Source organism: Myotis lucifugus, unplaced genomic scaffold, assembly GCF_000147115.1.
Source record: "Myotis lucifugus unplaced genomic scaffold, Myoluc2.0 scaffold_562, whole genome shotgun sequence".
In the NCBI taxonomy this organism is placed as follows: domain Eukaryota; kingdom Metazoa; phylum Chordata; class Mammalia; order Chiroptera; family Vespertilionidae; genus Myotis; species Myotis lucifugus.
The window spans coordinates 298,441-312,459 of NW_005871610.1; the positions used below are offsets into that span (position 1 = coordinate 298,441).

The following is a 14,019-nucleotide window of genomic DNA, read 5'->3' on the forward strand; positions in this document are numbered from 1 at the left end:
GTTGTAGCATCAGAATTTCATTCCCTTTGAAACTGATAGAGCTGAATAATATTCCAGTGTACCTACATACTGCATTTTGCTTATCCATTCATCCATCAATGGATATTTATGGTGTTTTCCACCTTTTGTCTATTGGAAGCCATGCTATGAACATGGATGTACAAATATTTCTTCAAAACCTTACTTCCAATTCTTTTGGGTATTACACCCAGAAATGGAATTGTATCAAAAGGTTTTAAGCAGCCCTAGCTGGTTTGGCTCAGTGGATAGAGCAGCAGTTGCCAACCTTTCGGACCTCACGGACCACCAGTGATCCACGGATCACCAGTTGGCAACCACTGCTCCAAAGGTTTCCTAAACTAGCCGTCACCAACCTTTCAGACCTTATGGACCACCAGTTGGCGACCACTGGGATAGAGCATCAGCCTGCAGAGTGAAGGATCCCAGGTTCAATTCCAGTCAAGGGTACATGCCCGGGTTGCAGGCTCAATCCCCAGTAGGGGGTGTGCAGGAGGCAGCTGATCAATGATTCTCTCATCATTGATGTTTCTCTCTCTCCCTCCCCTCCCCTTCCTTTAAGCAGGGGAAAAACACCACCATATTTTCTCTTTGAAACTCATTCGGGCCACAGTGTAGTTTGAAGAGCTACTAGACTGGGGCAGTGATTTTTCAGCTGGTGTGCCATGCACACTGGTTGGGAGGAACTTTTAAACATGCATGACTATTTAGTCAGGGCATTGACTATTTAGTCAGGGCATTGACCTCAACTTAGATTATCAAATTTAAAAAGTGGCCCAGCATATGGTTGAGCATCGACCTATAAACCAGGTCACTGGTTCAATTCCTGGTCAGATCACATGCTTAGGTTGTGGGCTTGATTCCCAATAGGAGGGCATGCAGGAGGCAGCCGATCAATGATTCTCTCTCATCATTGATGTTTCTATCTCCTTCTCTGAAATCAATAAATTATGTATTTTCTTTTTTTGTTCAATATATTTTTACTGATTTCAGAGAGGGGGAGGGAAAGAGAGATAGAAACATCAATGATGAGAGAAACTCATTGATCGGCTGCCTCCTGCACGCCCCTACCAGGGACCGAGCCTGCAATCCAGGCATGTGCCCTTGACAGGAATCGAACCTGGGACCCTTCAGTCTGCGGGCCAATGCTCTATCCACTGAACAAAACCGGCTAGGGCTAAAATATGTATTTTTTAAAAACACAAAAAAAATCAACAATTATCCTGGCCAGTGTTTCTCATCGGCCCCAAACTGAAAGGTCGCAGGTTTGATTTGTGGTCAAGGACACAATCTGGATTCAGGTTTGATTCCCAGCCCTAGTAAGGCAGTGTGCAGGAGGCAATGAATCAATGTGTCTCACATTGATCTTACTCTCTCTCCCCACTACCTCCCTCCAGTCCACTCTCTAAAAAAATAATAGAAAAAATATCCTTGAGTGAGGATTAGCAAAAACAAAAAAAGACAACAACCAACAGAATAGCTGTCTGGTGTGAATGAATCAAAATTACACTTTTTTTTTGTCAGATCAGCAAGGAATTTATTTTTTTGGTGTGCTGCAGAATTTTAGTAATTGTGTGTCATGAGATGAAAAAGATTGAAAATCACTAGGCCAAGGCAATTGTCCAGTAGCCGTGGGGATGGAGGGATGTTGAGATTGGGCTGAGGGGATGGGGGGAGGGAGAGTGTGGAGCTGCAGATGACCCCCAGTGTCCTGGCTTGTGTGACTGGGTCAGGTCGAGGTGATGCTAATGACATAGGGAGCACAGGAAGAGGCAAGCTGATGGATAAGCTAAGTTCAAGTAAACTTCTGAGTTGAGATAGAGTTCTAGAATATAGTTCTAGATTCTGGTTTGAAGTTCAGGAGAGATATATGGGTGGGAGGGAAAGATTGGCAAATCTTGGGCAACAAGGTGGCCTGGAGAGCTTGATGTCAAGCAGATTGAAAAGAGGGTCCAGAAATTGATGAACAAAAAAAAATTCAGACAGAGAAGCATCGATCAGACCGTCAAACCTCAGAGGGAAGGAGTAAGGGGGAGAGATCAACCAAAGGATTTGTATGCATGCATATAAGCCTAACCAATGGACACAGACACCAGGGGGTTGAAGGCATGAGCTGGAGGTGGTGGGGGACAATCGGGGGATACGGAAACATATATAACACCTTAATCAATAAAGAAAAAAAAAAGAGGGTCCAGGACTGAACCTAGGTGTCCTGACATTTCAGTGGAAGCAAAGAAAGGGGCCAGCAGTGTCATGGCCCCAAGAAGGGTGCTCTTGGCCCAGGGTGCAGAGGCCTGAATCTGTAGCATTGCAGATTATGTGGTCACTGAGCAGTAAATGAGTGAGGGCAGGCACCTAGAGTACATGGGACAGAAGCAGCAATTTCCTAACATTTTTTTCAAGGAGCTTAACCTCAAAAGGAATAATGGTAGTAGCTAAAAGGAGAGGCTGGTCAAAACTTTTTTGGGTTAAGGTGGTTTCTAATAAAATGAACACAAGCCTGTTTAGGACTTGTAGGTGAGAGGCATAGGGCTCAGGTTACAGAATTGGATCAAAAGCCAAAATGGAAAGCTTGGCCTTGAAAAAAGGGACCTGCTTTCCTCTGGGTGAGGTAAGGAGGTAGAAGGGAGATGTGGGAAGGCTGTAGAAACTTAAGAATTTATTTTATTTTATTTTATTTTTTTAAAATATGGAACGCTTCACGAATTTGCGTGTCATCCTTGCGCAGGGGCCATGCTAATCTTCTCTGTATCGTTCCAATTTTAGTATATGTGCTGCCGAAGCAAGCACGAACCTTAAGAATTTAAAGGTCTTGATTTGCTCGGTCTAGGAGGCAAGGACAAATGTAGAGACATGATAAGACTAGTTTGTGCCACCTGCATGGAAATGCATGGATCTCTGACTAGTTCCCCAGGGGCTTCTGCACCAGGCTGGGCCAGTGTGAGGAGCAGGCTCCTGGGGACGGGTGACAGGGAAACAAGGGCTTGACTCAGGATGGGGGGGTAGGGTTTGTTCCCAGGCTCTGGATGAAGCTTTTGGCAGCCTCACCCTGGAACTCCCCTTGAGGCAGGTAACCCAGCCTTGGAAGAATGGTGTGAGCATCTAAATAGAAAAAGACATGGGGGATGGGGCAACCCTGTGACACAGCCCAAGAAGGCTTAGCTTCCTGGGCCTCACACCCTCAGCTCTGCCTTTGACCCAACGAAAGAAACACAATCTCAGAACACACTCTTCAACCAGGTTTATTAATAAAACAAAGAACATATTTTTCCCTTAAACTCCACATTCTTAGTTTTTCAGGAAGAAGTTTGCAGCAATGACATTAACTCAACATCATCTGGCTACTCCTGATTCTACAGGACTAAAACAATTCTCAGGAGTCCTGCCCACCAGCCAGTGAGGACAAGAATTCTTCAGGTGTGGTCCAGCTCAAGGACATCTGGTCCACCCTGACAAAGGGGCTTGCTTGTAAGATCTGACAAAGCACAAAGCGTTGAACAGGTAGTCTGGGACTCGCAGGCATTGTAAAGAGCTTCATTAGCGCCGTTCAGGTAACTGAACCAAGCATATCTTCCCTGAATCTGCTATTCACTAGCCTCTACTTCCACAAACCTGTAAATGTGCAAAGGTTCAAAACATGGGGGGTGGAGCAAAGTGTGGTTGGGCAGTCTTTGAAAGCACACCTTTTACCAGCATTGAGAAGAGAAATGGTGGGAGTGGGGTTCCCTGAAAGCACGAAGATGATCTTTCTCTGCCCCCTAGCTCAACTCCTAGCACCTGCCTCAGGCAGTGTCCTCCTGTGACAGGGCACTAAGGAAGCTGAAGGTTAACACTGCTATCAACCCCTGCCCCTTCTGAACCGTGAGAAAAGCTTCCTAGAACTTTACATGTGTAGCTGCAAAATGCTAGTGGGACTAGGACGGCTTAACTTATATGTTTTTGTTCTAGAGCTGAATAGACTGTGAACTTTAGTTTGTAAGAAACAGGTGTGCATGACAAGAGGGGTCACCTCCTGCCATGGGCCCCTTCCCCGCCGAGCCTCAGGTTCTGTAGAGGCTGGGACCTGTGGTACCTGGTGCCACAGCCCCAAATGCACCCTTTGCCCTACACAGCCAGCACTCCATCAGCCTTGTTTTTAACCAAATACCTCAACAGCAGAACACAGAAATATAAAATACAGCTTCTAAGGAGTAAACGCCTATGGTCCAAAGCCAACTAAGGCTTTCCCACTCTCCTTCTAAACCCGACTCTACTGCCTGAGTGCCCAGCTTCTTCCTCACAGATAGAACTGTCCCAAATCCACAAATTGTCTCCTGGACCATCTACAGAATCTAAGAAAACCCAAGCCTTTTTACACCGATGGAACCAAGCCACCAACAGAAGGCAACTCAGGAGAGAGCCTGAGGCAGCTCTGGCTGCAGATGCCAGTTTCTTTTTTTTAAATACACTTTTATTGACTTCAGAGAGGGAGAGGTAGAGATAGAAACATCAATGATGAGAATCATTGATCGGCTGCCTCCTACACGCCCCACACTGGGGATTCAACACGCAACCCAGGCATGTGCCTCGACCAGGAATCGAACCGTGACCTCCTGGTTCATAGGTCGATGCTCAATCACTGAGCCACATGGGCTGATGCGTTTCTGTTGGGGCTGGCACAGGGCAGCCACACATCCCCCAGCAACAGTAGAGATGCTCTCACCCACAATCCCCAGCCCTGTAGGCTCTTCCGGCTGGGCTAGGGATTCTCCCTCCCAAGTCTGTAGCCCAACTGGAAGCTGGCCAGGACACTGCAGGAAGTAGGGAGGAGACGATGGTGGGTCACTGACTACAGCCAGGACACCGGCCAGGCAAACCCTATTTCCTACAGCTGCCACCACACAAACACTCAAGGGCAAACCTCACGTGCAGCAACAGCACATGCACAGGTAGCAAGGCCAGGGAAGGGGACCCCAAGTGTCTGTTCCATAGGAAGAAGAGGCTATGTACAGGGGGAAGGAAGTCTGGCTAGGTGCACCCCAGTTTCATCTCATTCAACCAGGAGATCAAACTGCTCAGCAGCTTCAAACTCAGCATTCATGGCTGCAGCCCACTCATCCAGCTCCGATTTCTGGGGGAAGAGAAATGGGAGGCAGGTGAGTGGGGAAGAGGACACGTTGTCTGGAGCATGTCTACCCACACCCTGCACGCAGGTGCTGTCTTTCCCCCAAAACAACCAGAGCTGAGCCCCAGCCCAGCATGTGCCCCGGCATCTCCCAGTTTGTCTGCATGACAGCAGAGGAAGGCCCCTGCCCCTCACTCACCAGGATCTCCGGCACCTTCTTCTTCTTCTTTTTCTCTTTCACGGGTGGGGAAATTCCGGGGAGAGTCGTGTCCGGGACCCAAGGATTCCCAGGGACCCTGGGGACCTCGGTTAACTTTGAACACACCAAGGGTGAGACTCCGGCCAGGTCTTCTGTCCCCAGCAGCCTCTCGAAGCCAAAGCAGGATGGGCGGCCTGGGGTGGAGGTGGAGGCACAGTGAAGGGGGTCCAGCCGGCTGTAGGACCGCCTGACTTTCTTGGACATTTCCAAGTCTCTGGTGTCCAGGTCTCCTTCAGTGGCGTTTGACTCATCTGGGCTTTGCACAGGAGTGGCAGGGACGCTGCACTCCTTGAAGAGGTCCTCCTTAGCAGGCTCCTTGGTAGGAGGGTTGTTTTCTTTTTCCAAGGAAAAAGCAATCTACCGGGACAGAGAGAGAATGCCTCCCTGTTACTCAGACATATTGCTTCCAGGAGGCCCGAGGAGATTCAGGGTGGAAGGAAAGAGCCACTGGACATACACTTTTAAAAGGAAAAGAGGAGACGGGTGAGGAGAGAAATGAGACTAAGATAGATGTGGGAAAGGGGAGAAAAGAACAGCCGGTCATTGCTTCTGAGGAGTGTGGTTTTGTGACTCAAAAAGACTTGCCACCACCTACTGGCGCTGCCAGCTCTGTCCCCAAAATGTGACCAGGGAATAAAACATAGAAAACCCGTCTCCATGGAAAATTCTAGTGGAGAAAAATAGATAATACGTTGGGGAGGGTGGGTGGGTGGGAAGAGATCAACCAAAGAACTTGTATGCATAACCCATGGACACAGACAATGGAGGGGTAAAGGCCTAGGTGGGGGGTGGGGCGGGCTAGAAGGAAAATGGTAGAGGACACCGGGGTATCAAGACCTAGTAAGTCTAAGGAGGAAGCAAGATTGGCAATGCATACACATGTCCAAAGGCAAACTTTCAAAATACTGCAAACAGCACCCTACGCAGATGTGAGCAGACACCACGCCCCCTCCCAGCTCCAGAATGTCCTGGACTCCACGCAGCAAAGCAGGTGAAAACGAACTCACCCTAGGGCTCCTTCGAGGTGAGTGGACAGACGGGATCTGTGGAGACAACGCTAATTGATCACACAGCCGCCCCCAATGCTGCTCCCCACCCACAACCCCTCTCTCAGCCCTACCTTTACAGTATGAGCCACAATCTTCTTCAAGACGATGGGCTTTCTGACGGGAGTCGCATGAGGTGCCTGGAGAGGAGGGGTGGCCGTGAGTTCTACACTAGCCCAGGGGCCTCTGGGGAGGGAGGCGCCTGGGGAAGGGCCTGAGGAATCCCGGGCTCACCTTCGGCCAGATTTCAGGGAGGATGTTGGGAATATCAGAGCCTGATTTCCGCTGGGACCTCCGCAGAGACTGAGTAGGAGGTGAGGCCCTTCGCCCTGGAAAAAAGAGACCGAGGTTCCCAAACAGGCCCGTCGGGGGCGCCTTCCCGGTCCGAGCCTCTTCAGGCGGTAGGGGGAGGGCCTCCCTCACGGAACTGCGTCCCTCAAGCACCTGGGCCCCATCTCTCCCGCGCGCCCTCCGCTCACCGGAGCCCTGGGCGGCCCCGCCGGACCGCGTCCGCCTCTCGGACATATCTTGGTCTCGACCTTCGCCGCGCCGCCACCGAGGGTGGTGGGGCTCGCGCCAACCGCCAGGCTCCTTCGAAGGAGAAACGTTCGAACTACCCGCCTCGCCCGTGAGGAAGCGGAAGTGACGCAAGGCGGGAGGGGGAAAGACGGTCCGCTCTCCGCGTCTCTTCCCGTCACCACGTACAGCGTCTCAGGGGCGGGGCCAGTGGCGTGCTGGCGTCATCAGCACGCGCCGCACCCGGAAGAGACGTGGCAGCGGAGGGATAGTCGGGGCGGCCGGCGCTGGAAAGAGCTGCGCCCGAGGTCGACGGGGCGCGGTGTCTACCCCTCGGACCAGCGCTCCCGCTCGCCGGGACCGGTGCCGCGGCGCATCAGTAACACTGAGAGCGGGGTCTGTGGAGAAAGGGGGGCGGGGCCTGGAGGGGTGGGACCCAGGAGGGGCCCCTGGGGGCGGGGCCGGGGGTATCGGAGGGACGCGGATGGAGGAGCCTGGCCTGGGCGGGATTCAGGAGGAATGAGGGGGGGTCTTCGGAGGAGGGATTTATGCTGGGGGCGTGGTCCGGAGTGAAGAGGGGCGCCGGGCCGGAAGTTGGGGCTGGCACCAACATGGGATGAGTGTCCAGGGGAGTAGAAACGAACTTGGCTGGTGAGTGCCTAGTGGCGGCCACCAGAACCTGGCTCCCTACCAACTCAGACCCCTTCTTCAGGGAGGACCATGGGCCTTTGCAAGTGCCCCAAGAGGAAGGTGACAAACCTATTCTGCTTCGAACACCGGGTCAACGTCTGCGAGCACTGCCTGGTAGCCAATCACGCCAAGGTGGGGCCTTGAAAAGAGCGGCTGAGCAGGGCACTGGGAGGGCAGGTAGTAGTGGCTTCTTCCAAATCCATGAAGGGCCAGGCGCTAGAATGGAAGCTCCACGAGGGCAAGGACTGCATTTGATTCATTGCTATACCCCTACTCCTAAAGACAGAGTCTGGCACACAGTCTGTGCTCAGTAAACCTTTATTGATTGAACAAACAAAAGAAGTCTTTGCGATGATAGATAGATCATTGGGTCTTAGGTAGCTGGGTTGTGGAGCCCCTGCTCAGTTGTGACCTCTCTCCCACTCCAGTGCATCGTACAATCTTACCTGCAGTGGCTCCAAGATAGCGACTACAGCTCCAATTGCCGCCTGTGCAACACACCCCTGGCCTCGCGAGAGACCACCCGCCTTGTCTGTTATGGTGAGTCCTGGGGGTTTCAGGACAGGCCCAGCTTGGTGGCTGGGTTCCATGCCCTCCGCAAACAGCAGGACAGTGAGACTGCCTAGCTAAGGAGGTTGGAGCCCGAGTTCCCAGTCTTGCTGGGTTACTTACATGTTGTGTTTACTAAGGCAAGTCATTTTCCCTTCCTAGGCCTCAGTATCTTTCCCTAAAAATTAAAGGTGCTAGCCCTCCAATCTTGAGGGTTGAGGGAAAATCAGTCAAACTTGTGGGTGTGTTTGTATCTGTGAGCAGTAGCTGGCCAGACCAGGCATGAGCTGAAAGCATGGGGCTTTCAGGCATTCAAGATTCATTACTGAGCCCTGGCCAGTTTTGCTCAGTGATTAGCAGGGGTCCTCAAACTACGGCCCGCGGGCCACATGCAAATACAAATACTGTATTTGTTCCCGTTTTGTTTTTTTACTTCAAAATAAGATAAATGCAGTGTGCATAGGAATTTGTTCATAGTTTTTTTTAAACTATACTCCGGCCCTCCAACGGTCTGAGGGACAGTGAACTGGCCCCCTGTTTAAAAAGTTTGAGGACCCCTGCATTAAAGTGTTGGCCCGAGAACTGAAGGATCTTGGGTTCAATTCCGTCTTGGGCATGTACCTTGGTTGCAGGTTTGATTCCAGGCCCCGGTTGGGGTGCATGCGGTAGGCAACCAATCAATATGTCTCTCTCTTTAAAATATATATGTGTGTGTGTGTGTGTGTGTGTGTGTGTAATTGATTTCAGAGAGGAAGGAAGAGGGAGAGATAGAAACATCAATGATGAGAGAGGATCATTGATTGGCTGCCTCCTGCACCCCCCCTACTGGGGATTGAGCCCACAACCCCAGGCATGTGCCCTTGACTGGAATCGAACCTGGGACCCTTCTGTCCACAGGCTGACACTCTATCCACTGAGCCAAACCAGCTAGGGCTCAATGTGTCTCTTTCACATCAGTGTTTCTCTCTCTCTCTCTCTCTCTCTCTCTCTCTCTCTCCCTCCCTCCCTCCCCATCCTCCCTCCCTCTCTCTCTCTTAAAAATCAATGGAAAAATCCTCAGGTGAGGATTAAAAAAAAAAAATTCTTTGCTGATTCCAAGATTGAACACAGAAGAAATGAGTTTCCCACAGTAAAGTCTGCTGAAAGAAGTCAGCAGACGTGTCATGACATTGACCTGACTCTGGTCTAAGAGTCTTAGTTCCACTTTTTTTGTTGTTAAGCCTCATCCAAGGATATTTTTCTGTTCATTTTTAGAGAGTGGAGGGGGAGAGACAGAGAGAGAGAAACATCGATGTGAGAGAGACACATCAATTGGTCTTAGTTCCACTTTTTGAAGGAGCTAGTGCAAAAGAGTGAGCTCCACTTACGTGGTTTTTAGTGTCAGGATGTGGATATATGTGCATGAATTTTATGTGCATGGTGTCTTTACACAAGTGTTAGTGTGTTCATTAGTACTTACACGTGAGTGGGTAAACGTGTGTGAACATGACTACAAGTGTGTTGTGGAGCTGCAGGAGAATGTGTGGGTGAGGGCGCTCAAGTGTTAGCAAACAAGTGAATGTGTAGATGTGTATGTGTGAGTTGATGTGTCTGTAAGTACAGCCACCAGGATGGCATTTGTGTTTGATTATGTATATATAAGCCCATGTATATTTGTGCCCATGGGTGTGTACAAGCACACGTGTGCCTGTGTGCATGTCTAGGAAGCTTTTCTGAAACTGTTGTTGATTGGCAAATTCTTCCCACCCACACCCACGCCGCAGTGGGCTGGGGAACTCTGTAGCATCTGTTTTGACTTAGTGTGATGGCGGTAGCCAATAAGGCTGAAGGCTTAGGGAACACTGATGACATGGACCTAGAGTGAGGATGGGAAGGAGGCGGCTCTGGGCTATACGTATGTGTGTGTAGATTCCTGCAATGGGCTGGGGGCTGTTGCTGGGCGAGGAGCCTAAAGTGTCTTCTTCCTCCTGCCTCTTCTCTGCTATTTCCTGGGCCCTAAGATCTCTTCCATTGGGCCTGCCTCAATGAACGTGCTGCCCAGCTACCCCGAAATACAGCGCCTGCTGGCTACCAGTGTCCCAGCTGCAGTGGCCCCATCTTCCCCCCAAGCAACCTGGTTGGCCCTGTGGCCTCTGTGCTGAGAGAGAAGCTGACCACGGTCAACTGGGCCCGGGCAGGACTGGGCCTTCCTCTGGTGAGAGTCCCTCTGTCTGTCTGTCCATCTGTCTTGGGCCAAATAAGGGAGTGGGGACAGCACTGAGCAGCCTGGTGAGACAGGTTCCTTCCTCCAGATCGATGAGGTGGTGAGCCCGGAGCCCGAGCCCCTCAACACTTCTGACTTCTCTGACTGGTCCAGCTTTAATGGTGAGTGGTGGTCTCCACCTACTGTTGGGGCCCTTGCCTCCCTGCTCTGCTGACAACTGTCTTCCTGCCACAGCCAGTACCCCGGCACAAGAAGAGATAGCCAGCACTTCCACTGCCCCCGCCTTCTACAGCCAAGCCCCCCGGCCCCCCGCGCCCCCCAACCGACCTGAGCAGCACACAGTGATCCACATGGGCAGTTCCGAGCCCTTGACTCACGGTGAGCCAGGGGATTGTCCGGGCCAGGGGAGTGGAGTAGGGTGGAGGGAGCTCAGGGCCCCAGAGACCCACCAGAGGGACCCTTCCTCACTCCAAGCACAGACGTTACCTACCCACAATTCTGAGATACAGTGTCAGGCTTCGAAGGGCCAGGATCTCCTGCCCTCCCCTCGCGCCCTGCTGTGGGGCAGTTTCCCTGAGCCTGTGAATGCTCGTGGCTCTGCCCTTGCAGCCTCGGCCCCAAGGAAGGTGTATGACACACGGGATGATGACCGGGCACCAGGCCTCCACAGGGATTGCGATGATGACAAGTACCGTCGCCGGCCTGCCCTGGGCTGGCTGGCCCAGCTGCTCAGGTACGCCGGGTTACGTGGGGTAGGATGCCAGGAACGGGGAGGAAAGGAAGTGAGAGCCAGAGGCCCCGGGCACAACGATTTCATGACAAAAGGGGCTTGACCTGGGTACCCCGGTGTTGGGGCTATGTAGAGAGGCTTCAGCTTGACAATAAAAGTCTTGGGTCTGCCCTCTCGGGCTCTCCCTTGGCTCTTCCATATGAGGTTTGGATTCAGGCTCTTTGAGGCCCCTTCCTGCTTCAACACCATCCAATCTATGCCTGTCCCCATGCCTGACACATTCCAGTTTCCAGAACAGTCATCGCCTCAGCTGGTTCAAGCTGCACAGTCACCCCTGTAGTGGGCAGGGACAGGGGTGGTCATCCCCATGGCACACTTGAGGGAATGAGTGAGGCTCAGGAATGGTGGTGCTGGGGCCAGAAGATGAGCGTCATGACCAGGGCTCTTCTCCGGGCCCCAGGGCCACCAGAGACTGGGGCCTGATCTGACTTTCCCCTCGTCCCCCCAGGAGCCGGGACGGGTCTCGTAAGCGGCCGCTGACCCTGCTCCAGCGGGCGGGGCTGCTGCTGCTGCTGGGACTGCTGGGCTTCCTGGCCCTTCTTGCCCTCATGTCTCGCCTGGGCCGGGCTGCAGCTGACAATGATCCCAACCTGGACCCACTCATGAACCCTCACATCCGTGTGGGTCCCTCCTGAGGCTGGGCCAGCCTAGGACCTGGGGCCCTGAAAAGGGGAGATGGGCCGGTCTAGGGCCCTTTGCTGCTCCTCTTAAGTCTGAGACACTAAGATTCCAGACCCAAAGCCGAGTCCACTAGAGTGGCTGTAGGCTGGGCCTGGGGTCCTTGCAGATCAAGTGTCTGTCTGGACCTGCTTCCCCTGGGTCTCTGGCCTCCCACCCCCAACCCATGAGGGAGCTGACAGGTGGAAATAAATGGCAGACTTTATTAAAATTCCCAAAGCCTCCTTTTCCTTCCCCCTTCTCAACCCAATTCCCCAGCCTTAGTGGCTCTCCTCCCGGTACTGCATGGCCAGAAACTCCAGGGACAGGCGGTTGAAGAACATGGTTCCGTTGAGCACTGAGCGGAGGAGAGAGCCCCCATCAGCCTTCCCTGCCACTTTTCAGGGTTCCAAAGGTCCCCATTCCCTCACTCACTCAGGATGGTCAGGGCAAAGCTCCGAACAAGCTTGTAATCTTCCATCTCAGCGTAGAGTGACCCCATGGCGGCCCAGCAGATGCTGATCACCTTGGAGAACTGTAGGCCCCATCCAGTGGGATAGTGACCCCCTGGCACAACTGGGGTTTCCATCAGCCCCTGGGCCTCCCCCAACCAGCCCTTGAGCCCCTGCCCCGGCCTACCATCAGGACAACTGTGTAGCGGAAGCTCATGCGGTCGTAGTGGTAGGTGTAGCAGAAGTTGTACACGTCACTGGCAAAGATGCCTAGGTGCATAAGGAAGAGCAGCAGTGCAGCCACGGTGAGCATCATGCCTTTCGGGAAGAAGAGCACAGCAATGCGGTCCCGCCATCGCATCCTGGCGGCAGCACAGACTCAGGTCGGTGGAGCTTGAGCGAGCAGACGACGCCCAGGAAGAGCAGCTGACCCCTCTGCTTCTAGAGTGTGCCGTCTCAAATAGCAGTGGGATTCTAGAACCAGGAGGACATTTAGGAGACAAGATTCTAGAACACAGGCTGGTTCCAGCCAATACAGGAGTTTCATGGGTGGCCAGGGGCGCTCTGAATTGTGGAGGGGTGGTGGGCTAAAGGTATAGATCAGTAGGGTCTTGTGTTGAAGGGACAGCGTCTCCACATCATCCCACCTCTACACTTTGCATGTCTTCTCACCGAGTCCTCCCAACAGTTCCACTGAGGAGTTAGTGTGGGCACGCTACAGATGAAGAACTGCAGCTCAGGAAAGGGGGGTGGGGGGTGGGAGGGGGTCCCAGGTGAGGCGAGGCCTGGGCTCACAAGCTCCAGGTTATTTGCTTCAACACCTAACGGAGAAGAACCAAGGGAAGGAGAGGGATGGCAGGTCTTCCAGGGCTGTCCTGGGGCCTTCCCCCTGCCCTCCTTAGGTGTGGCCCTAAGAAAACGGGTTTTCAGTCCTCTACCCAGATGTTCAAGGACCTGATCTGACCAGCTTCCCCCTCTGCCACCTTCCGGCACTCAGAGATTCTCACACCCATTGTCCCTCATTCCAGGAGTCCCATGAGAAAGCTGGGGCTGGTGGCATAAATCCTATTTTACACACGAATCGGGGGTACAGGGAGGGCTTGGCAGCTCAAGCTTTCACAGCTGATGAGTGAGGGAGTCAGAACTAAGACTACAATCTAATTCTAATTCTAATTCTACCTGCGGCTGTGGAATAAGAAGGGACAGTTAGAAGAAAACATTTCCTCCCTACATGTAAGAGGAAAAAACTCCCCTGACCAGTGTGTGGCTCAGTGGTTGAGTGTCGGCCTATGAACCAGGAGGTCATGGGTTCGATTCCTTACATGCCTGGGTTGTGGGCTCAGCACCTAGAGTGGGGCATGCAGGAGGCAACCAATCAATGATTCTTATCATTGATGTTTTTCTCTCCCTCTCCCTCTCTGAAATCAATAAAAATATTTTTTTTAAAAACAACAAAAACTCCAAGCCCTAACTGGTTTGGCTCAGTGGATAGAGCGTCAGCCTGCGGACTGAAGGGTCCCAGTTTCAATTCCGGTCAAGGGCATGTACCTTGGTTGCGGGCACATCCCAGTAGGGGGTGTGCAGAAGGCAGCTGATCGATGTTTCTCCCTTCCTCTCTGTAAAAAAATCAAATTTATTTTAAAAAAATAAAACTCCAAGACTGTCAACAAAATAAGCCTGAAAAATGGCCAGAAATGGTGTAAAGGGACATATAAGTTCCCAGCAACTAAAGTAG

At 52.3% G+C, this 14,019-nt stretch overlaps 3 protein-coding genes and 1 non-coding gene across 4 annotated transcripts; 1 reads left to right on the forward strand and 3 right to left on the reverse strand.

The window, feature by feature from the left end:
• Positions 1–2,701: 2,701 nt before the first annotated feature.
• LOC111823573 lies at positions 2,702–2,808 on the reverse strand. The gene has a single exon (XR_002826625.1). It is a non-coding gene; the product is annotated as a U6 spliceosomal RNA (small nuclear RNA).
• A 436-nt stretch (positions 2,809–3,244) lies between these two features.
• Positions 3,245–7,072, reverse strand: CDCA5 (cell division cycle associated 5). The gene is made up of 6 exons (XM_006104341.3): positions 6,907–7,072; positions 6,662–6,756; positions 6,502–6,567; positions 6,389–6,424; positions 5,322–5,738; positions 3,245–5,128 (listed from the first exon to the last, which is right to left on the reverse strand). The coding sequence occupies exons 1-6, from the start codon at positions 6,950–6,952 to the stop codon at positions 5,048–5,050; spliced, it is 741 nt and encodes a 246-aa protein (XP_006104403.1). The 5' UTR covers positions 6,953–7,072; the 3' UTR covers positions 3,245–5,047.
• Positions 7,073–7,196: 124 nt separating this feature from the next.
• ZFPL1 (zinc finger protein like 1) lies at positions 7,197–12,067 on the forward strand. Its single transcript, XM_006104342.3, has 8 exons — positions 7,197–7,339; positions 7,656–7,765; positions 8,062–8,173; positions 10,183–10,376; positions 10,474–10,546; positions 10,620–10,763; positions 10,995–11,118; positions 11,624–12,067. Exons 2-8 carry the CDS (start codon positions 7,664–7,666, stop codon positions 11,808–11,810), a joined length of 936 nt encoding a protein of 311 aa, XP_006104404.1. The 5' UTR covers positions 7,197–7,339; positions 7,656–7,663; the 3' UTR covers positions 11,811–12,067.
• Positions 12,068–12,113: 46 nt separating this feature from the next.
• On the reverse strand, positions 12,114–12,645 carry TMEM262 (transmembrane protein 262). Its single transcript, XM_023745636.1, has 3 exons — positions 12,472–12,645; positions 12,268–12,367; positions 12,114–12,190 (listed from the first exon to the last, which is right to left on the reverse strand). The coding sequence occupies exons 1-3, from the start codon at positions 12,643–12,645 to the stop codon at positions 12,114–12,116; spliced, it is 351 nt and encodes a 116-aa protein (XP_023601404.1).
• Between the last annotated feature and the right edge of the window lie 1,374 nt (positions 12,646–14,019).

Coding starts and splice junctions, on each gene's coding strand:
- CDCA5 (XM_006104341.3), bottom strand. CDS start 6,952: ATGTCCGAGAGGCGGACGCGGTCCGGCGGGGCCGCCCAGGGCTCCG. Junction 6,757..6,906: donor CGGGGCCGCCCAGGGCTCCG/GTGAGCGGAGGG, acceptor TCTTTTTTCCAG/GGCGAAGGGCCTCACCTCCT. Junction 5,129..5,321: donor AGAAGGTGCCGGAGATCCTG/GTGAGTGAGGGG, acceptor CTCTTCCCCCAG/AAATCGGAGCTGGATGAGTG.
- ZFPL1 (XM_006104342.3), top strand. CDS start 7,664: ATGGGCCTTTGCAAGTGCCCCAAGAGGAAGGTGACAAACCTATTCTGC. Junction 8,174..10,182: donor CACCCGCCTTGTCTGTTATG/GTGAGTCCTGGG, acceptor CTGGGCCCTAAG/ATCTCTTCCATTGGGCCTGC. Junction 10,764..10,994: donor TTCCGAGCCCTTGACTCACG/GTGAGCCAGGGG, acceptor CTGCCCTTGCAG/CCTCGGCCCCAAGGAAGGTG.
- TMEM262 (XM_023745636.1), bottom strand. CDS start 12,645: ATGCGATGGCGGGACCGCATTGCTGTGCTCTTCTTCCCGAAAGGCATG. Junction 12,368..12,471: donor GCTACACAGTTGTCCTGATG/GTAGGCCGGGGC, acceptor TGGGGCCTACAG/TTCTCCAAGGTGATCAGCAT. Junction 12,191..12,267: donor CTTTGCCCTGACCATCCTGA/GTGAGTGAGGGA, acceptor TCCTCCGCTCAG/TGCTCAACGGAACCATGTTC.